The sequence below is a fragment of the Ooceraea biroi genome, chromosome 4 (genome assembly GCF_003672135.1).
Source record: "Ooceraea biroi isolate clonal line C1 chromosome 4, Obir_v5.4, whole genome shotgun sequence".
Lineage (NCBI taxonomy): Eukaryota > Metazoa > Arthropoda > Insecta > Hymenoptera > Formicidae > Ooceraea > Ooceraea biroi.
The window spans coordinates 2,505,057-2,529,194 of record NC_039509.1 but is presented as its reverse complement, the minus strand read 5'-3'; the positions used below and the strand labels follow the sequence as shown (position 1 = coordinate 2,529,194).

The 24,138-nt window shown below is 39.4% G+C and overlaps 2 protein-coding genes across 11 annotated transcripts in view; one reads left to right on the top strand and one right to left on the bottom strand.

Moving 5' to 3' along the window:
• The window catches only part of LOC105286970, a 242,273-nt gene that overhangs the window by 195,475 nt on the left and 22,660 nt on the right, over nt 1-24,138 (top strand). For all 6 annotated transcript variants that reach the window (XM_011352311.3, XM_011352312.3, XM_020034205.2 and 3 more), the window contains 5 exons: nt 4,813-4,941; nt 5,055-5,170; nt 5,427-5,649; nt 7,241-7,375; nt 13,784-13,902. In XM_011352311.3, the coding sequence (XP_011350613.1) occupies nt 4,813-4,941; nt 5,055-5,170; nt 5,427-5,649; nt 7,241-7,375; nt 13,784-13,902 (722 nt within the window). The remainder of the gene's footprint in view (nt 1-4,812; nt 4,942-5,054; nt 5,171-5,426; nt 5,650-7,240; nt 7,376-13,783; nt 13,903-24,138) is intronic.
• LOC105286966 (aminopeptidase N-like) lies at nt 16,778-23,397 on the bottom strand. Of its 5 annotated transcripts, none has more exons than XM_026969201.1 (13): nt 23,069-23,397; nt 22,165-22,676; nt 21,321-21,824; nt 20,851-21,031; nt 20,615-20,771; nt 20,203-20,281; nt 19,442-19,812; nt 18,987-19,267; nt 18,308-18,504; nt 17,731-17,768; nt 17,487-17,547; nt 17,319-17,388; nt 16,778-17,068 (listed from the first exon to the last, which is right to left on the bottom strand). In XM_026969201.1, exons 1-13 carry the CDS (start codon nt 23,072-23,074, stop codon nt 16,931-16,933), a joined length of 2,595 nt encoding a protein of 864 aa, XP_026825002.1. In that variant the 5' UTR covers nt 23,075-23,397; the 3' UTR covers nt 16,778-16,930. The 5 variants fall into 5 exon arrangements, 4 of the variants coding, with proteins under 4 accessions (XP_026825002.1, XP_026825001.1, XP_026825000.1 ...); XM_026969200.1 differs by having other exon boundaries at nt 17,487-17,768; nt 19,442-19,663; nt 19,742-19,812; XM_026969199.1 differs by having other exon boundaries at nt 17,487-17,768.

Here is a 24,138-nt window from a genome sequence, read left to right as displayed (position 1 = left end):
GTATAATGAATTGCGGTGGTACGTGTTCTTGAAAGCGTTTCTCGGTCTTTTGACAATAAATCTTCATTGCATCTCTTTGACTGCACGCGTGATACCGTATGCGTGATACGCATAATATCTTTCATCCAATATGTACCAAGGAAAAATATTGGGTCGTCCGGAAAGTTCGTGCCGATTTTTAATAGATGACGTTGGAACATGTCTGAATATATCAATGTTATTGAAAACATACGATTTATATACATATGCTTAAAGGTGACATTTCAACGCATCTTTAGGAAAAAAGTTGTTTCAGATAAATTGATTCGTGTCAGTTTTGTACTCTTTTGAAGATGGAAGAAAACAAAGAACATTTTAGACACTTGATGCTTTTCTATTACCGGAAAGGCAAAAATGCCTCACAAGCAACAAATTCGATATGTTCTGTTTACGGAAAAGGCGCTTTAGCTGAAAGAACCGTACGTAAGTGGTTCGCTAAGTTTAGAGCTGGTGATTTTAACCTTAAAGACCAAGAACGCTCGGGCAGACCCTCTACTACTGATGATGACCAAATCAAGACACTGATCGAGAATAACCCGCGCTACATGACACGTGAATTAGCAGAGATACTGAAAATATCGAAAACCACTGTCCACGATCATGTAGTGAAGCTTGGTTACGTAAGTCGCTATGATGTATGGGTTCCGCATAATTTGGCCGAAAAAAATTTAATGGATCGCATTTCCATTTGCGACTCGCTGTACAAGCGCAACGAAAACGTACCATTTTTGAAGCAATTAGTGACGGGTGACGAAAAATGGATCATTTACAACAATGTAGAACGAAAAAGATCCTGGGGTAAGCGAAATGAACCAGCATTAACCGCTTCGAAAGCCGGCCTTCATCCAAAAAAAGTCATGCTCTGTGTCTGGTGGGATTGGAAAGGAATCCTATATTATGAGCTCCTACCACACAACCAAACGATAAATGCAGATAAGTACTGCTCGCAACTGGACGAATTAAAGACAGCGATTCAGGAAAAACGTCCAGAATTAGCTAATAGGAAGGGCGTCGTGTTCCATCAGGACAATGCCAGATCTCATGTTTCTTTGACTATCCGACAAAAATTGTTGGAGTTTGGCTGGGATGTGCTACCTCACCCACCGTATTCACCAGACATTGCACCTTCAGACTTTCACTTATTTAGGTCTTTGCAAAATTCTCTTAGCGGCAAGAACTTCAACTCTTTGATCGACATAAAAAACCACCTTGAGGAGTTTTTCGCCGAGAAACCTAAGAAGTTCTGGGAGAATGGAATCTTCCAGTTGCGTGAAAGATGGACAAAGGTTGTGAAACAAAACGGTGCATACATAAGTCAATAAATAGTTATCGACATAAAAAAATGTTGCCTTTGAATTTTCCTTCAAAATCGGCACGAACTTTCCGGACGACCCAATAATTTGAAATTCTTGAAGATATAACTATAAGGAAGCACACGGCATCAGACGCATCAAGTCGCTGATTATAATTAATTATAATTATAGCCAGAATTGATCAGCGATCTGATCAGCAAAGATTTAATTCGCACGACCTTTCCAGCGAGACGATAAGAAACCATATTAATTTTCAATTACTCGCGTAATATGCATTATATCTTCCGTATTAATCATCGTAATTAGAAATATATTATGTTTCGCTCATTAAAGCGGGTGGAATATAAGATTACAAGTGTTACACAGTCCTTTGTACCGACGATAGTTTTAATCGCCACACACATGAACAGGAAAACGCCATCGGTGATAACGCTTCGTGTACGCGTGACTGCGACTACGTTTAATTAATAAAATCATCCTAATTACCTACGTGAGCCCTTGTGCTCGGCAGTCGCATGAACATCTTCCTCTCTCCATCTCTCTCTTTTTCTCCCCCTTTCTCTTTCGTTATCCGTTTGCTACACTCGGATTTGACTCCTTAATCACTTTATAATCAGCACGTTGAGAGGGCCAAGGCGAGCAGCGAAAGCGGTTTCCACCGAACCACTATTATGTTTCCAAAGGCGTCATTAATGAGGATAAAATGTTCCCAGGAACTTTGCGCCCCGCGCCGTTAAAGGATACTCTCTTCTCATTTAATGTCTCGATCGGGATACATCCTTCTTCTGCCACGTGTGAATCATAATGAACAAACATGTAAAGTCCCGAAGAATCATAATCTCGATCTTGGAGCTGAAACACGAGAAAAATATTAATTTGGCAAAATTTGCGCACGAGATTTTGAAGACTCGTAACTGCAAAGATTCGAAAAAATCAATCAAGATAATGTTGCAAAAGCATACAAGTGATTAAGAAAATATGACACGTCTAAAAAACATGAGTGCTCGGTATTACACATTTTTGGAGACTATAGCATGTTTTCATTCGGTTTGAATGTAGCTGAATTGTCAGGACTTTATTCCTGTATAAAGTTCCGAAATACCGCGCAGAAAAGTTATTTCGGAATGACGAAGTTTCATCGGAACAACGAATTTTCTGGCGCGTTGCGCCGACTCTTTTTGTTCCTTTTTTCATTTCTCGTTTTCCCTCCGGATTTCGCGTGTCCATATCCGAGTCGTCGCGCGTGCATATCGGCGATCTCGGCAGTTATTTAGCGATGGCAACGGAGCGCACGAAGAGCGCTGATTTCGCAAACGAGAATATTTGCGCGACTCAGGAATCTGGTTTGCATAAAGCCCTATATACTCGGTGTTCGCTCAGTATAATATCATAATACGAACGGATTGCGGATTTCGGGATGAAGATTGCGGGGTCGACCTGTACGTGTCGAGAAAAGAGAGAAGAGAGGGCTTGAGTGACAAATTTTTAATTTAGTCCGGCGGATTTGTACCGGAACGCGTTATCTCGGGACGGTTTGTAACGAGCGTTACCGGGGAATCGCACAATGCGGATTCCCGTCGGGATAGAGGGATGGAAGCCGCCCGCTTCTTTTCTACTGCACGATAGCTAGACGACGCGCGAGCCTCACGCGAAATGGGGCTGGAGGAATCCGATTTTCTGGTGTTCGAGCCGCTCGGGCAGAAAATGACGTACAGAACTATTTCCGCGGCGGCGATCCGCCCTCCGACTGGCAGTCCCCTTTCACCCCGGCTTACTCCTAATGGAAATAATTACGGCCTGTTCATTGTTCACGCGGTTCGAGAAGGTGGGATCTAATTTATCGAAGGCGATGAGCTCGCGTGAGAAAGCGGTAAAAAGCAAAAAGGAAGGAAAAACGCGAATATCTAGAGTTTAATAGCGTTGGTGGGAGATAGCGCACATGTGGCTGCAAGATAAAACATTGATAGCATAAAAAAGTGATTTAAAAAAAAATTAATTAAATATGGGGAAATGTATTCGATGAAATGCGAATCTAATGAAAAGGAATTCTTAAATAAATCTAGAGATGTAGGATACCAAAAGATTACATACCCATACATAATATAAAATATGATATAAGTCGAAATTGATGAACTGCTCAAGTGCGATACATCATAATTAATCTATCACAGTTTACGTTGTAAATATCGATAAATATCGCGGTTAATATCGATCATCGTACATCCGTGATCAACATGAAGAATAGCGTATCCGAGATGGGGAACAGCAAAACTTGAAGCTCAGAATTTCATTTTAACTGCAAAATTCATCCGGCAAAATCAAACCGTGAGCAACGAAGTTTTCCCATTAATTTCTTCACGCCCGTACTTCGGGGTAATTAATTAGAATTATGAGAAAAGTTTGCGAAGCACCTGTTACGTGTTTAGAACGACTTCTTCAGAATCTTGGCGAATACCACTCGAATATTTTAACATTGACACGCTCGCGCGGCGCCAACTTGACTGTAATAATACCGATGACGAACCAAGGACTACATTCTGATTAATATTCAGCGTGAAATTCATTTACATCCGTATTCAAATGTCACATCCCAGAAAATTTTCAAGGATTATCCTCATCTGATGTTACAATCTCCCGAGTAATATTAAATGCAAATTAAACGTCCGAGTAAAATTCATATTCAAGACAGAAGGGCAGAGAACTATCGTTTTGCTGATTTTTCATTTGTGTGATATAACTTCAACGAAACGTGAGAATTACCGCAAAAATATTGTAGTTTGACTTGCAAATGTTCTATTTTCAAGGAAATTATTATCTGTAACTGTATACGATATGTTATAAGAGACGACTACAACATCTAGAAAGCAACATTACTTACTTTCGAATTTGTCAAAATGGGACACGACATAATATCATCCGGCGTGATAATTGCGAGGGGACCGCTTTTAATCGTCTCTCGTCTACACGGTAATCCGGAAGTAACGACGAATCCCCTGCCGGAAAGCCACGATGACCCCTAATTGGCCACATTATTAAAATCGCATTTTCGTGATCCCAGCTGTGAGGGATCGTCCCTGCGAGCGAACGGGCGATGAAGTTCCCTCGTAAAATAAATCACACCATCCTATCGTGGTAATTCGGCACAGCCGCTTCTGCCTTACCGGTAATATTGGATATTTTCTTAATGGCGAAACTTCCATGGTCTACCCGTTCCCCGCCAGCCTCAACCCCCAAATCCAGTTCATCCTCGTGAACTCCCTGATAAATCGGTACACGATTCTCGATCGTTTCGTCGATATAGTCTCCTCCAGGTTTGCCGTCCCGCTTCCTCCATCCACCTTTCGCTCGTGTACTCGTTGGAGCTTATCTCGACGCGAGGCATGAAGAGAGTGTGCCGAGACTCTGGAATCACCCCGAAATGTATAGTCACCTTATAGAAATATTCCTATTCTCGTTGCAGCCACTGCACCAGCGACTATATCGCAGTCTATTCGGGTCCGACTACATCGAGCCCGTTGCTGAAAATGCTTTGCGGTAAAGAAAAGACGGCGCTGACGTACGAGGGCGAGAAGCTTCTCGTGGAATTCAGGTTGGAAAACAATTTATTTGTCAGATTGACAATAGACAAATTTGAGTTTATAGTTAACTTAAATATTTCTTACGTCTATGCATACGAATACAGAAGCTTGTATCATTTTACAGAACCGGTCCCGAGGTGCCACCATTCGATTACAATGGCTTCGTCGCAACGCTGAATTTTATAGAAATGACGACGGAAGCTCCAACGACAATCGCCACCGACAATATCAATAAGAGTCGTAAGTAACAAATCTTCTTACATACTTTTAATGATTAATGCCTAAAGTTTACGATTTCTATATAACTTTTAAGTTAATAAAAGAAAATAATCGTTATTTTTGACAATCAATCAATAAAAGTAAACCTTGTTCAATTTTTAATCTTTTAATATCTAATCATTGCGTCCATCAACTCTCCCTCCCCCAATCTTATACCATATCCATAGAGAGACTATGTATCGAAATTCTCGAGGTTCCTCTCTGCCTAATCTTGCAGTGGAAATGATGAGGTCCGGCAGTTACAACAACCGCGACCTCCACGACCACCGCAAGGACCAGGGCGCCATGATCAGCAGCTGTGACCTCGAGGTGAGCGGCGAGAAGGTCCGGGCTGGCCACCACGACACCAGGGGCAAGCCTAAGTCCACGACTTGCAGGCTCGTGCTGCGTGGTCGCGCTTACGACACCGGACACGTTTCCCTCGCCAGTTACAACCTCAGGTAACCCGGATCGTCACGGACCTCTAAGTCATACATCGCGAGACGCACGTGCGATCGCGGTCGATCGGGGAGGCAAGAAACTATATCCTCCTTTCAGTGTTTCTCATGTCTCTCTTCTACCCTTTCTTCCTATATAGATTCACCGACTGGATAGCCAGGCAAAACTGCAGTCACGTAACGTACGTTGGAGCACGGCACGTGTGGAATAGCATTTAAATGTTTATTTTCCATTTTCGATCACACCCGTCGATCTCTACAAATTTGCAGCGGGTGACACGATGATAAAAAACTCTAGCAATGATCGGTCGTTTGTAAATCGATTAACTTGTAAATCGATTGCGTATCATAAGTTCTTGCCGTTTATCGCAAACATTTCCGTTACCCGAGGAGTAATATTGGCACAAACTTATAATTTCCGGAACGACGCGCAACGCGGATTAATATCTCAAGATCCGGGTGCGGCGAAGCGTCAGAATATTTGAGAAATGTCCGCGTCCGGGAAAACCGTTGTTACATTCGTGCAATCGCGCCGTTATGTCTACGCGCAAGACTCTTATTTCACAGTTAGCGCGGCTTGCGTAACTTATCGAAACGGCGCCAGGGAAAACCACCCCGGCGCGGAAAGTAGCATTAAATCACGCGGGGAAACACGTTCGCGTCCGTATCCCGGGAATTTTCAATTATCATGCGCAACGCGCCGGCGACATGCAGAACGCGTATCCGCGCGCCGGAGATGTGTTCCACGCGCCGGGAGATGGAACACGACGCCCGGGATGAATGAAACCGCCCCCGACGACGACGACGATGGGGACGATGACGACGACGGGGACGATGACGCGTACAACCCTCACGGCATTGCACACAAATACTGTCGGTCTTCCAGGCCGCGGATATATAGCCTGATATAAACTGAAGGTGCGCGTATGCTTACGAGACGCGGTACGAGGGCGGCTTTATTGAAGGCAACATGAATTTTGCACGGAATATTGTAAATCCGAACGTCAGGTGAACCGAGAAAGTATTCTCGTGCGCGAAGAATACTGCGTCTTCTCTAGCCAACTTTATCTCCCTTTTTACTTTACTCTCCTTCTCGTCTGGGCTGTACAAGCGATATCCATGTTGAATTTGCGACTTTCGCTTCGTCTTCCGCGCGACAAACAATTAAGCCAATGCACGTAATGTTTGAATATTTTTGTTCGAATTACACATTCACGAATTACCTTGGAACAAATGTAATTCCGTGTATGTGTATGTACCTTCTTTTAAATCTCTTCTTGAAAATAATAAAAAACAGAGTGCTCAACCAAATGTATTAATTTTATTCGATAAATTTCTTTAAAACTTGACAACTGGTCTCTGAAAATTAATTCTCCAGTTCTCTCTTATTAAATTTATATTCTCGTTTCTGTGAATCTTTGAAAGAACGTGTTAGATCATCGACTTGCGCTGGATCTTTGAAATTCCGGTCAAAGATTTACGCTTGCGATACTGACGGTGAATTTTCTTGCTGGCGCTCGAACGACGAATTTCGATGGTGCGAGGTCCGTCGTAAAATCCACTGATAGATATGTTCCCGGTATCGATTTTACAGCGCGCAGTCCTGCCAGTCGGCGATCGAGATATTCGACGGTTCGCCAGAGAGCGGGATACTGGATACCACTAACTCCTTGGAGAGGATCTGCAGCCCGGCGCAGTGGCTCCCGCGGGAATCCGCGGGTCAGGATAAGTAAGTGGATTCTCCCTCTAGTTATTAGAACGGTTATTAGAGATACCGCGGTGCGCGGTTTTATCGGTGATGCATTGTAACTGTAAGTTGGTAAATTCGGGGATTCCTCGGCAACTGGCAATGCGCGCGACACGGCTTAAAACCAGAACTGGTTAAGTCTCCTTAGAACCCGCATCAAAATGGAGATTAGTTTCTAAACTGCGCGAGACGCGAGCGCGCTGGAAATCGGTTAACAATCTCGCGGCAGAGACGACGAGTTCCATCTCGAAATGTCTCGTCCCGGCGAGAAAGCGAATCACAAATATTTTGACTTTTGTCCGGCCCACCAGTGCACTTCTCTCTTTTTCCCCTGGGGAAAGTATGCTTGGGGGGTATTCATTATATCGCGGGTGCACGCAAAGGGATATTACAGGACAACAGCTGAGCTAAAACGCGCGGAAAGGAGCCGACACAGTAACACCGAAGCAAGAGATCGTCGGCACGTAATCATGAAACAGCTCTGGCAGATCCATCATCTGTCTCCATTCGAGAACTAGACGGCGGCACGCAAAGCGATACTTCATGCTCATCTCGCCGGAAGTCAAAGTATGAAAGATGACTATGCCCGAGCGCTCGCGCTGCGTGCTCCGACGGCTACGCGCGATGCGCTTTTGCATTTATGCCGAGTACACGTTCGAATGAAAAGATGTCCGGGATACACGCGCAGGATGGGGTGGTTATCTGAAATCGTTCCGGTCGTTGCCGGAGCATCGCACAAAAGCTGACGCATTTATTCACGCGGAGTATCCCGGAAGCGACGCCTCGACGTGAATTCTCCGACGGAGACCTGCCAGCCTGTCTCCGTCTGCTATTCGTTAATTTTGCGCATTAAACTGAAATCTACTGATACGCGACCGAAAGGAAGCTTTTATTACTTCTCCGTTCTCCCGAATATTTTTCGAAGACTTTCCAGACTCTTCACGTTACATACTTCACGATATCACCGACATTCTTCTTTAATTATTTTTCAACCTTTTCTTTATTTTATTTCAGAAACTGTATGGTTTTATGAAAATATCTGTTGTATATATGTATATACGTGTATTGTATCTATTGTCCATTTATATTTATTTTATTCGTAGACCTGATGTTTCCATGCGTCAATAATGTATGTACGGCTAGAATACACAGCTTTAACTATCTTATTCCAATTTTCCCTTTCTCGATTATGTACAATTTCGCAAAATATTTTTACAAGAGTCATACCCATAAAAAAGCGTAACCAAAATTTATTATAGCGTAAACCGGAGTAGCCGGTTGCACACGTACTTCGCTCGTAACGCTCCTGTGATAACAAAAATTTTACGATAAATGAATCTTTCGTGCTGAACTCTCTCGTTTGATTAAATGATCTTTTCTGGGAAATGCGCATCAAGTATTTTACATGCGCGTTAATAACGTCCTACGAAAATAAAGGTATCATAGTTATTATTATATGTCAACGTCCGTTTAATTTTATTTCAAGGCAGTTTGCAAATTGGCAGGACTTCGTTATAAAATGCGCGACGTTCTCCCATGAAATGCTAATATAACAGTATGTATATCACTTACGTGACTCGCGTTATCGAAACAACATATCGGGTTTATACACGCGCGGTATTTACTATTTTACGAACGTGGCTTCTTCGATGACGTCATAAACATTTAATCATGTGTAATTGCGCGTTATGACGAGATACGTGTAAACCGCGCGGTTTCATTCCCCGCATGCTCAGCGACGCGTCGCATTTTCATTCGCAAGAAAATGGGCTCTTTATCGTTCGCGTACCATTTATGATACAAATCCCTTGTACTGCCGGCTGGTCCAGTTTCCACACGTTAGAACGGATAACGCGTTTTATGGACGCGGTTCTTTCGACGTCGTAAACATTTAATGCCGATCGATTTACTGGCGCGAATAATAATAAATGCGAGCGCGTGCTGGGCGTTGATAGAATACCGGTTAATCCGATTAATACCATCCCTCGTCCCACTCTAGGATTTATGACTTGCAGCATTTGATCGCAAAACGCTGTTGTTCGCCCGGCGAATTAGTTAAAACGCGCATAAAAGGCTGAAAATCCAGATTAAAAATTTGGATTAAAACACAAAACAACGAGCCGAGGGCTTGTTTCGCAGAAATACATTTTGAAAATGCACTACCGTTGATTTTTCGTGTTTTATTCTGTTTCCGATAATCTGCTGCCGTCATTATATATATACGACGGAGTTTTACAGCGGATATTTTTATTCGGGATACGTGCCGCCTGCAAAGTCGAGGTATCGATGTAAGAATGAGATGCTTGATAAGAATTCAACGGAGGTAGAATAGAGGTCATATCAAATGAAAAACGTGACGAGAAAGATATTTGAAGGGAGATTTTTAGCCATACATATTGAGAAGCGACATAGCACGTGAACGAGATGGAGTCTTGTGCTTTTCGAATTCCCTTCCGCATCGTGAAAATTATTCGGTTAGACATCGCGATTTGTTCTCTATTCAATAAACCATCCTTTAAACCTGTAGACAATAGCAAGCAAGTTGAAATGTAACGTGTCCCGTGAACCGCAGGGGGATTTGCTAAGATTGCACGTTTACAGCTTACAAAAATGATGAACGATCGAGACATGTTCATCATCTGGAAGGAAAATGATCGAAAAATCCGTTTCGACTACGACTTATATTCGCTCACGCGGAACAACCTACAGGACAATCCTCGATACATCGAAGCCTCGAGAGAGACGAAGGGATTGATCAGTCGACCATGGAAACAGGGAGGATCGAACGACGACAAACAAAGACACCGTGTGATTCCTCCTGAGGCTGAAAGCTGACGGTGACCCGCGAACTAGGATTCCGGCCGACCCTGCGGGAAAAAGAATGGAGATAAGCGCAAAGGGGACTTTCGAGGGAGCGACGTCCAGTATCATCGTCGTCGTCGTCGAGCAGCGGCAGCCAGCGGCCGCATGCATTATGCAAGCTGTGGGAAATGGACGGACACGAAATGTTTGTCGCGCGGCGGATATCCCGTCCGCATCAGTGGGGGTTGAGGGTGGGGGAGGATGAACTTGATGCGGCCGGTGCAAAAAGAACGAGGGCCGACCAACGAATGGCCAAACGAGCGCGATGCGCGGGAGGACCAAGAGATTTCCCAGAAGAGATTTCGAGACGCCGCCGACGCCGACGCCGACGCCGACGCCGACGCCGACGCCGATGCCGCCATTACCGGTGGTGCACAGATATGGAATGCGATCGATTTTCTGGAGCGCTTGCACGCCCGGCTTCGCTCCTCGATCGCGCGATAAAAAAACTGAAATATTATGATAACGTTACTCGCGCAGATGTCTCGCGAAGTTTGGGAACTTCCTGAGTAGTTCCGACGAAAGAGCTGCGCGACCAACGCCATTTTGCTTTTGATCCGGGAGTAAATCTCTTCGGATGATAGAAAAGGAAAGTCGCAGGCTTGAAAAATTTAACGAAATTCCCGTAGGCCTTAAACATGGACAAAACATGAACACAAAAGGACCAGCGGCTGCTTCATAAGATTCAAAATGTACAAACTGTTTTCGGCATCCTGATAAACATCAGCTACTGCAGAGAATGATGGATACTCATCAGAATGAATAAGGCAGAAAATCACGCGCCACATCGTCCATGCGGTGCCAATCGTGGAAATCACTGCAGCTCGCGAATGTCTTCGACATTCGAGTTCCGTTCAACGTAAGACAAAGAGAAGAAGATCGTTTCCGCTTTCTGGCGAGGAACGCGATGTTCATCACGCGCACGTTGCCACCTTGCTGACGCCACTTTCCGGCAGTTTTTAATCTATTTTAATTTCTAACGTTGCGCGGCCCAGCCGGTCCTCAGACGATTTATGCTTAGCAGCAGCAGCAACAGCAGTAGCAGCATCCCGTCCGAACGTACGTACGTGCCTATGGGACCGCCGCGTGTTTTATGTCGACTAATCTCGTAAAAATTCATGCGAAATAACGCCCGTGCTTCATCCGCCTCGCACGTTCTCCATCCCGCGCTTGCAGTCAGGCACGTTTCCCATCGCACCCCCGAGTCGCCGAATCTCCGGCCGCCGCTCTGGCCGCCCTTCCCGAAACGGCATTAAAGCGATGCAAAATAGAACGAGCTCCGTAAGGCTGAAAAATTAGAGCTCGAAGCCGAGGGAAAGTGGACTTCAAGCTTCGCCACGTCGAAAATTGTAATATCATTTCAGACTGGAATAAAGTGTCGAAAGTTGTGCATTTTTAACGTCATCTTCTTAATGCGATCTTTTAATACCATAATTCAAATCAGGGATACGCATCAGAAAAGTAGAAGCTTGCCTACAAACGAGATGAAGCGTATTAGCATGAAATCGGTACTCGAATCGACGCCACTTCGTCGTATCATCGTACAAACGCCGACAACTGTATCATGCACCATCATGCGTAATGCTACGGGAGCAAAGGGTCGAAAGGTCGAGGCCGACATCGCGATTATTCAAGTGAGTTGCGCGCTCTATTTAATCTCCATCCATCCATGGACATAGGATACATTGAGGATCAATCCGGGATATCCATCAAGTAATTTAATCTTCACGCACGCACGTTGAACTAAAAGCCACCCCCGTGCTGCCACGTCGGGGGCAAGGGGCAGCAAATGAACTGATACAGATCAACTGTATCGAGCCCTTCGTTTTAGTTGGCGCGCTGATAAAGTAAACTACCATTCTGTTGCGAGAGGGCATCGTGGTCCATTTTGGAGATAATTATGCTGGTTTGTAACATGGTCTACAAATACCTCGCGCGATTTTGATTTACGTGCATTCACGGAAGAATACCTCGCATCGCGAAAGAAATTTTTTCATAGGTGTTTAATGGCTAATTCCAAGCAGTTTTATTTCTCTCTCCTCTCTACATAAGTTCTTGCAGAATATATGATAATTTAAGATTTAAGATTATGATTAACAGTCTCTATATTTAGTTCATTTAATTTTAACCATTTCCATGAGAAAATATAGAGAAAAATTTATCTCTTTTATACATCATGTTCGTAAGGCAACGTTCACATTTTTATCGTCTCTATGTCTCCTCGGTAAAAATAGTTTTGTCTTTATTTTTAATTTCCTTGGCACGATTACTGATATAGGAGAGTCAATTTAAGAAAATTCCGTTTTCTCTCGGCCTCAAGAAATCCACCCGCAATGAATGGGAGTAAACTCGATAAACTCATCCGGAGGAGGCGTCAAACGTCAGTAACTTCAAGCACCTAATGCTATGTCGTTCGTCATGCGGAAAAGTTGCTGCGGTGTTAGAAAGTCGTCGACGTAACTCTCGCGCTCATTCGAGCGACAAAGGGCCTCGTCCTCCACCCGGCGGCGCCGCAGGGCGAGGGCGGGCCCGATTTATCTTGCAAAACTAACTCATAGGCAATTCTCGCGTGCGCGCGCGCACCGACTATCGGGGTCGGCTCCCAAGACGTCCATTTACAACTTTGCCCGGGGAAAATAGAGAGTCTTACGTGCAAGATTTACATCCTGCTTTGTCCCGGCACTCGTGTAACTTCCTTCGAGCACCCTTTCGCGCCCCGCGAGAGCGTCATGCTCTCGCCCCTTTCGCCATAATAGTCGTGAATTAATAATTCGCGTTTCGAAGTTTCCGCATGCCCCAAATGTCTCCCACGAAAAGTGTCATGGGATCCCGCGCGCGTGTGTGTGTATGTACAACATAAACGAATCGATTATTATTCATAATACGATCCCGGCGAATTTGATAACGTTGACTTTGCTCTCCTATAAGTAACGCGATCTTGAGACAAGATCGTCCAGTTGCCCTAACTGTCAGTTCGAAAGATAAATTTTGTATATCCTGAGATAACTTTCAGAAAGCTCTCTCTGCAAGAATGCTGCACATAAGTTTTTCGCTTATCTATCTTTCAAGTCTCTTTACCTATTCATCAATGTTTTCACTCTATTTTATAGGCATACCTAAACACTTGCTTTTACCGCAGTAAATTATCTTAATATTACGTCGTCTTACAAAAATTTGATTATTCTGATTAAAAATTTTTACTTATTTATTGAATGATAAAAGTTACGTCAGAGATAATCTGACATTCCGATGCGAAAAGCAGCGAGCGACATCCGGTAACGCGTAATGCGGGTTTTAAAATATCGTCCGCGCCGCGCTCGTTACACACGTCCCCGTCTCACGACTCGCGCATTTGGCGGCGGTCGTTCGATTTATATCCGGTTCCGGTCGGGGGAATGGATGCGGCCGTTCTCGTGCGGCGAAAGCGTGGGAAAAGCATCCCTCGCGCGGATCCACCCCGGTGCTCAACGACGACCGCGTAAATGACGTTCCCTCGCAGTTCTCCCGCATTTCCTCTTCTTCTTCCAGATACGTCGAGCCGAAGCGCTACTCGTCCAACGGCCGGGACATGACGGTGGTTTTAAGGAGAGCCTCAAACAGCCCCACCGACGAGGAATACATGGAGGTCTCGTACTACTTCCACGATGGTAAGTTCTATACGGCGCGTCGCAACGCTCGTAAAAAGAGCGTCGTCGGGACTCGAGCGAAACATATCCCGCGGTCGCCCGGGGTGAAAATAAAAGATTGCATTGCCAGAAATTGGATTATGACGCGCGCCGCGTCGTCGCAATCATGTCCCGCGCGTAAGCACCACGAAATCGCGAGAAAGCTCGCGGGACTTCCTCGAGTGGTGCTTCCGGTGCGGCTCACTTTTTCCTATTGCTCTTCGCTCATCGCGAGTTACGAGCGCAATCGCGTTCCTTTATGCGCTCCGATGAGAAGTCCCGTTGTTTTATGCTGTAGAGTAGAAATTTAAAAAAAAAGGTTACACAATAAAAGTCCATAACTCGACATCTCTCGGATTTTCTCGAGTCTTCGGATGGCGCTTGAACAACACGAAAACGCTGCGCGGATAATAAACTTTAATCCTCTTTTTTTCACTGCCGCAATACGCAATATGTTTCCTCATTTAACGCATTCACCGTCACGACGTTATGACTGAGGTAATAAATCGGTCAAGACACGCGAATAGTATTATAGCACGCAATTACTTACATTTACATGATGATGGTTTAACAATTATAAAAAGATATAACGGGCAAAATGCATTTGCAAACAATTTAATATTTTTATTTATTAGAATTATGTGAAAACGATTATATGAATGTAATGCGGCAAATCTTAACAATCCAGTGAATCCAGTTGACGTGAACGTCAACTAAATTATGGCAGTAAATGTGTTAATTACACATGAACAATCTGCAATATTGTTACGTCGTTGCCAGGATGCAGTTTCGCTCCACTCCTCGTGAAACGCTCAATTGTCATAGTGCATATGCTAGCATTAGCGTCATTTTCATAATCGCTGCGATTTGCGTGCAACTCCGATCGGGTTTTTGCCGGGAGCCTTTCGAGCCATGAGAGTGCGGCGCATCCCAGCCGCTAATTGCGAATAACTAATTACCGTAAATACGCCTCGGCATATCGATGTCAAAGCCTCACGGTCCCCCTTAATCGGATGAGCATAGGCACGTCCGAATGGTAATCCCGAAATTCGCTTGGCACTCAGCCGAGGATTCTGGTTGGCTGCTGGAGGACACACTCGTAATATCGACGTATCCGTCGTCGCAAAAACAGCGATCGCGCTTAATTCCGCGTTTCAAAGATTAGATTTAACCCCGATTAAATAACCGCGACCTTTCCTTGGTCGGACAATGCCGGAGATTAAAATGAGGGTCCGGGTACATTACGCGCTCACATCGGGTTACTCATAATTATTCGTGGTCGGATAATTGGCTTTTACTCTTGCGACTGTTACAGTTTATTTGCATTGCAACCGGATTACCGCATATTAGAGACTCGGAAGCACAAAAAGTAAAATCCAAGTTCAAAGCTGCGATAATGGACGTCGATGCAATCGTTTCCTACAATTTTCTGTGTAAAGCTTCCGTGTAAAAAATTTTTTTTAATTTTTACTAAAAATCCGCGCATAATTTTATGCGACGAGCGATATTTGCGAAATATTCATGTCGTTACATTTTAATTTTTTATTACAAAATTAGAACTCGGTATCTCCGCACGCTATCTGCCTCACTTGTCTAACCCGACGTTTTTCCTCGTAAATTCGTGCGTGTTGCGTTTCGTCAAAGCTTGAAAACTGAAATTGGAATCACACAAATATCCCTCGCGCGCGAGCTAATCACGCACGAAATAAAATTTTAATGGCTGAGACAAAGCTTCGACAGCAGTGATTGAGTTTTGATATCGATGAGATTTTAAACGTCGCCCGAATTTTACGACACGTCGTATCGACATCAAATCCTCGTATCGTCGGATTTGTTATGTTACCCATGATATGGCAATCGGCACCGCTACGCAACTACGTACATATATCCATCTCAATTTATTACATGAAACAGAATACAAAGCAAATACGCGATGCTTGCACTTCAGTGACTCCTGAAATGTTGTCATATGTAGAAATAATTTGTTAATTCGAATAAATCAATCTTTACAAGTAAACGTATTGAACATTTAATAATAAACTGAATAAGTTAGAATAGAGTATCGTAATTTTGATTTTGGAAGTGCTTTATGTAGCTATAAGTCGAAATTTAACACCGCCAAATTTTTTAATAAGAGCATCTTACAAACAAAATCTTACAAAAAATGTTCCGGAAAACTAAATTGTTTTTTTCCATACAATTCAAAACTAAAATTTTTGTTCGTTCGATAAAAATTTTTAATTTAATCCCTGTTGTATCCATACAACAAAGCTTGAGAAACTAATCTTGATTTTAGTTTAAAGGTCTTCCAAAACTATACAATTCAATTACTTAATATTTAAGATCGATAAAATAGTTTCTCCGAGAAGTCGAGTTGTAAAGAATTATGTGCTCTGAAAGATCCCTCTTAATTGAACAAAATTTCGATTGATAAATTAAATAAATTAAGTTAAATTTTATGGTAAACTTTATCATATAAAAAAGAAAAATAAATCACAACAATATTGATTTCTTAAAATTCTATAATTTTGTATAAAAGGTTTTAACATGAAATCAATATTTAAACAATAATTTTTGGTAGTACATTTTAATGACCCACTTTTTATTTTAGAACAATATTATATAGCAGTAACAAACAGTAATACAATAAAAAGTAAATGTCAAGATAAAGAAATAGAAAAGCAACAGTAAGATATAAGAGACATAATATAATAGTAATGTAAATAATACTGAATACAATTAAAATTGAATAGAGAAAAATATTAGTTTCTAAATATGACATATAAAAGCTAAACATATTAAATACTAATAATATAAAAAATACAATAATAAATACACTATCATAATTAAATAACTATAATAATATACTATAATAACTAATCAGCTAATAAACTACTAAACTAAATATATTTATTAACCACTAACTTATAATGAGCAAATACGTGTGGCAATATTTATAATACACTTGCATAAACACATTTTCTTTATCTGTCACTGACAAATGATGCAATTACGAGGTTTTTAACTTTCCAAGTCTGCCTTTTTGATACTTGATTTGACGCGAGCGTCTTTTGATAACATCATCAAGATTTTTACTTAGTATTGTTTTGCTCAAGAAATCCTTTATATTATCAAGAAAGTCAGCCATCTAAAACAGATTTTAACATCATGTAAATAAAAATTATAATATAAATATATATATACACTTATGACAACAAACTCCAGCAACATAACTATAAACACATTTTATAAGAAAACTATAATAAAGTCTATCATACATACTATTCTTAGTACAAGAACTATAGATATTATTTGTGTCATATATTCGTACTAATAAATAAAAGCTAATAACAAGCACTCATATCATTAAAATATAAGAATTTCATCATAAAACTTACCTGTTGAATTTCAACTTCAGAAAATAAATGATTTATAACAATAAATAATAGTTTAACGGAATCTGGAGCACTGCAAAAAAAATGAAATAATTTATTCGTTATTAAACCGTATTAGTAAAGAAACGTGGAATACTTTGGAAGAGAAATTTATATAAATTCTTTTATTACTTGTACACATCTATAAGTCTTCTAAGTTTTATGCTTTCATCTGTATGTTCCACTGCATAATCTACAAAGATGGCATAATGGAAAAAAGTGGGATATCTGTCTTTCCAACTAAGAAATGAATTGAAGAAAATGTCGATAGCAATACGGGGTTTTTTAGCGCATGAAAGATAATTAAAAAGTTTAGAACCAGTTATGTGTAAGTTTTCTAATTTTAGCAAAACACTCTCATCCACTTTCATCGCACCTTTACAATACGTCCATTCTCTCCATTCCGGCGAAAGTCTGTAACATGCAAAACATAAATAAATTCAATAACAAAGTTCTTATTATCATAAACGGTGCAATCAATTATTAACGGATGTCGCAAAAGTGAAAATCTCTCGACAAACTGCTGAGGACGAAAGCATAATACAACTGCATATTACTGCCTATAAGATATTAATGCGTACATAAAAAAAAAATCATTCTGACTCAATGAAAAACTAAACAATGTAATGTATTTTAAGAGCGGATTGAGAGCGAAACCCATAGAATATATTGCGTTTTGCGTGTTCCGTTAGATTTCTGCTTATAATACGTTGTACGTATTGTACTATTTTTACAGTTGGTATACGCATACATAAATATACAGAAAGTTTCCTCTGCAACTGCAATTACTATTAATCTGTAGAACATTTGCACAAACTCATTATGTACACGGTTTAACAAACAGTTAATGCTATTTTCGAAAAGTTCTGCATTTTTCGACTATTACTATCTCAAATGTCCAATATTGTACAAGAGAAATATCACTACAGAAGAAATGTAATTGCAAGAACTACTTGTGATTTTTGGGATCTTTTAGGTGTTCCTCCAATCTAGTTTTAGCAATTTGTTGACACTGGTATTCACCGAAAATACATGCCCATCTTACAGCCTCTTGGCGCAACCACTTATTGTTAGTAAGATCGTCTTCGCCGATAGGTTCGTTGTATGTTAAGTATTCGAGCAAACTTTTCAAGATATGGCGCATATCAATCTGTAAAAGTTGTGAAAACTAATGACCATTATATAAATGTTTTGTTGTTTATAAAAATAAATATATAAATATGGGGAGTTTTAATCCTTCATTATTTCAATACTTATTTCAATAAACAACATTATCTCCAAACTCTTTGGAATTTGTTCATTGAATTCATAGTATATGCTATAGAGTATACGCGCCTATATTTAACACAAATACCTTTCTATATTATTTATTATTTTACGACATGTCTTAATCTATAAACGCATATGTATGTAATGTATAAAACAGTAAACATTTTCTGCATTGGTTTTATTTACGGTTTCTGCTCATTGTACTTGATACTTGATATTAATGTATATATTTCGATATTCTCTTGAGAGTAATTGGTAAATTCCATTCATGTAAATGTCATTATACTATAATGATATTTTATACACTCTGCACGTAACGTATAACATGCTTCTTCACAACTTTTCACTACATGTATGACTAACCTTTCGTTTTAAAGTTGCGATCTCTTCAAATGGTAAGAAACGCGATATGTCTCTAAATATTTGGAACATTGGATACCATGCTACGCAATCCCTCTCTTGGCCCAAATATCTTATGAGCCTCCTAAACTTGTTGTAAGGGACTACTCCTCTCTTCACGAAATAATATGTGTCATCGATGATTTGAGCACGGTTAAGAACATGAATCTTCTCATATTCGTTAGTCGTTAGATATTTTGCAATTTCATCTAAGCTCGTGTCATCATATCTTACACGATAGTATCCTATTGCATAAAAAATAACGTTAAAACATGCCATCAATTCGGTGTGCAGTTAATATATAAAATAACTATGCATGTAATGTACATCATTTAATGATAATGAGCACATATAAAACTGTAAATAAGGTTTAACATAAACAGGGATCTGAACATCACCTTGGGCCACACTATACTCACCTGTTTGTTGTAAATTTACTATGATCCACCCAGTATTATTACTAAGTTCGACAATTATTTCACTGCTATCCGGAGTTATCCAATCACGAGGAGTTGTATCATTGAAGTCTAATTGCTCCCATGTAGTAAAAGTGATAGGTAACCAATGACGTAGCACTTGGGCATTGCCTTTATCATCGATGTAAAATACTTTTTTTGATTGACGTATGAATAATATGCTTCCTTTTCGATAAACATATACAATAGGATGATTATTTCGTGTTATCCAAGTCTCCATTATATCTTTCATGGTATAGTTACCCAGTTTTGGATTCTTCTTGTGAACTTGCATCATATTCCATAAATAATCAGGACTAAGAGATCGATAGTAGCTAAAAATATCAATTTATAGTTTAAATTAGTTAAGTTATAATTTCAGATATTTAAAACTATAAGAAGCTATATATAGTTACACATAAGTTATATTAAAATTTACGAGTAAACTTTAACCTACACACATTCTAATAAAATTATACATATAATATTATATAACAAGGACAGATAATTTGTAATTGAATATACAGAGTAAAGCCAACTCAAACATAATTATAAAAAACCTTTTCTATGAAAATATATACTTATTTTGTATAAAATTCTATATTTGATTCTGTAGCTTATATTGTTCGTAATCAAATAATAATGAGACATCACAATCATACGAAACTTATACCGTTGTGTTTATTATGTGTCATCCTACTCTATTTACTAAGAATGTTACTCACTAGGATTTAAGGTAATTCTTGATAATCTCTTGAAACTCGTGGCCTATAATATGTTGTACCATGCGTAGTATGACAGGTGCTGTAAACATGCACGTAATGTATATGTAAAAGACAACTAGGTATTTGTAAAAGATGAATTTCTGTATTCAAACAAAACATATAATATTGTTGAAATAAACTACATTTAAAATACATCATTATATACTATTTTAGTTACATTAATATCTCTTAGATGTATTTTTTTTAAGTAAAACATATGCTTTTCAAATATATTTTGCATAACAAAAGAGTTACATACTAAGGCAGAAATACGATACATAGTAACATTTAACTACAAATAATTTCAATTTCTTATATTAATTACTGTTAAACAATTACAGAGCGTCGCTTATTAATTCTTATTCTGGCTTACCTTTGACATAAATTGGAAAAGAGAAAAGTGATTTAATTTCGGATGACGTCTGGACTTCATATGAAAGAGGCTTCATAATGAAATTTGTGTCGAGGCGAAGACAGTCTTGCTGAACTTGAACCACGAACAAATCCAGAAATCGCCATTTCGGAAAAATCTATAAAGGAAAAGTTCATTTGATTGAATGAATATTGACCGGAATGTTATTGAAGCTTGCGTTAATAATATGGAGGAACCTCTTCCAGAACTTGTATATGAAGAATAGCGGCAAGCCCTTTAATCAACCATAAGTCAGACCACCATGACGGTGTGAGTATATTATCTATCGTCTGGTATACTATTCCCAGTGCTACTGTGAATGTTACCTCCCGTTTTTGGTCCTCACTATCTAATTCTTCAACAGTAACAAGCGATTCTCTGTAACATAATATTTAAAATACTGGTACGTAGATATATATGTAAAGATATAAGTCCAATATAATATTCAATATTAAATTACACGAATAATAAAGTTTAATATAAAATAACAAGATTAAATATAATTATATTTAATGTATTCCGAAAAAGTTTAATATATAAATTTATAATGCTACTAATATCATCGAACTGTAATCTATCCATTTATTTTCATTCAATAAAAATGTGATTAAATTTTATGTTAATTAAATATTAGCAAACCCTAATAATAATTTTGTTATCGATATACCTATAAAGAATGAGCCTCCATTTTGCGACGACATTCTGTGGCATAGACGGAAGTGCAAGTTGATTTATACTGATATCAGTTAGAAGAATTTTGCAGTACCACTCAAAATTTAGGATCTTCTCAATCACGACATCTGAAAATTTCATCGAATTTTCCACGGGAGCTCTACTTAATATCCTATTGCTCTTATTTGCTTTGTGAAGGTTGGTTGATGTAAGATGTGATGTATATTCAGTGCGAGGCATAAGCACTACATCAGTTAGTGTAAACATCACTTGGTAAGTAGATATATTGTGTGCAATATCTAAATGTACCCAGCCCCATTTCCTTTTACGTTCATCTTTTCTATATGTTTGGTATATATCTGGCAAGAATGGCCACAGCAGGTAATCCTCGGGATGATTGATTATAAATTTAAAGGTTGTTTTAAAGTCCGGCTCGTCCCAACATGGAAACCATTTTCGTGCTTCAACAGACTGAATATTTGTTGACGCCACTGTACGCCTATTTCAAAGACATTCCTAATATATAAAAAGTTGTCAAAATGTTTTGAATAGAATTATCAAGATGAGCAACAGGCAAGCTTAGTGCTTTATTTCAAGGACAACATCCTTTAGCATATTTCATTATTATGTGTTACTATTAAATGATAAATATTTTGGAAAAAGTGTCTAATGTGTAACATATTATTCTTATCGCAAACATGAGACAAAATCGCTCAAAATTAAATTATTACTCTATAATAATACGTAATAATTATTATTGTATATTAATGTGTATTTTACATGAATGAATATCAAAGTATTATATTTTAATAATATAAGTACTTATAATGTTAACTCACGTTAAATTTGCTTCTACAGGGTTGAATAAAAATTTTATAAAACCTTCTTCCTCCATGGCATAAGGAACAATTTTGTCGTAAGGTATGACTAGAACATACATTCCAGGAGATAACAGGTCCTTGAAATAGAGATCTAGAACATTCTCTTCCTTGCAGTAGGTTATGTTTATGGGTTTATATGAAATATCATATCTTTTCTTCTTCCGCACCTTTATCGAGCTTTTTTCAATCGTATCGGAACTGTGTAACCTTATGTTTGACGTTGTGTTCAAAACTTCAATATCAATTTCGCTTTCGCATTTCTCAAAATAGTCCAACGTTTCAGAAAGTATTATCTTGATGTTATAGTGTCGTGGCAATACATGATCTTTTGATAAACGATAACCAAGTTCCTTATATGATTTATTTTCAGTAGACTGATGTTCCCCTTGTATACATGTTATCATAGTAGTAAACATTATACCACATAGAAAGTGTTGAAGGAATAGGATGCAAAGTTTTATTTCAACTATCTGTAACAGATTGTCAATCAGATTGTCAAAAAGTAAATAAAACAATTACAAAATATCGTGTATATTTTTGTAGTTTTATAAAAACATTATTTTCTTTTAATACTTTTTTTTTTTCGATAACAAACCATATTACTGATAATGATACTATCATTTTAGATGTTTAAAAGTTTTGCAGTTTGTATATCACATCTGATAGCGAGACAAACAAGCAAAATATATAATTCCATGTCAACTTACGATAAATAAATAATATACCATTTAGTTTTAATATCAACATAATGTGCTCTTCTACGTCTTTCTATCTCTACTGTACTGCATTAGTTGTTCTCTATCATTCTATCTTATTTTATCTTTAAATGAATATAAATATATAAACTATTTCTGGTAATTACCTGCATTTTAAAGTGTAACGATGTAAGTAGAAATCCGTACAATTAGTTATTACTGCAAACAGCTCTTTACTCAAGAAGGATATCACTACACTATCTTACCACGACCAAGGAATACGAATATCTGAAATGATATTGAAACAGAAATAGTACGTAACATGTTTAAGGTCACACATATAATAGCTCTATTAGCCGCTGACGTGTGAAAAATGTAAACAGATTTGAAGAAATATTTGAAATGTTCGCAACCAACCTCTAACGGATGATTAGAGTATTATAGAGCGATAAAATTAGACATATTGAAAACTCATAATAAAAAAATTTATTAAACATTAATTATTACTAGGTATATATATACATATATCTATTTTTTATTACATATTCTTGTAACTTAGCTCGAGAGCTTTTCGAAACGCTATAATAAATGTTTTTTCTCTTACGTACTTTTTGACTTATAAGGCTTGAAGGTTACACAGTACCTCCGGCATTAGAATTACCCAAGGTGTACCGCGTGGAGGTGCACGGTCCGATTTACACCTCTTTTGTGTGTGTGTATGTGTGTGCGTGTATGAGTGTGTGTGTACGTGTATGAGTGTGTGTGTGCGCGTATGAGTGTGTGTGTGCGTGTATGAGTGTGTGTGTGCGCGCGCGCGCGCGTGTGTGTGCTTCATAAAACTAACTTCACAAAAATAGTGTATACTCGTATGTACGAACAACGACATTAATGCCGTCCGAATACCCGTGTGATCGCACACAACGATCGGGTCGCTTACACAATGCCGGTTGTAGGTGAGGTAAACACGAGTGAGCAAAATAGTTATCGGAACACCTCACCTATACGCAAGAAAGTTTATAAGTGACGCGCTTTCTTAGTGTGCGTCACACGTATTTTCGGACGGCATTAATGCCGTTGTTCGTACATACGAGTATAAACTATTTTTGTGAAGTTAGTTTTATGAAGCACACACACGCGCGCGCGCGCGCGCGCACACACACTCATACACGCACACACATACACACACACAAAAGAGGTGTAAATCCGACCGTGCAACCTCCACGCGGTACACCTTGGG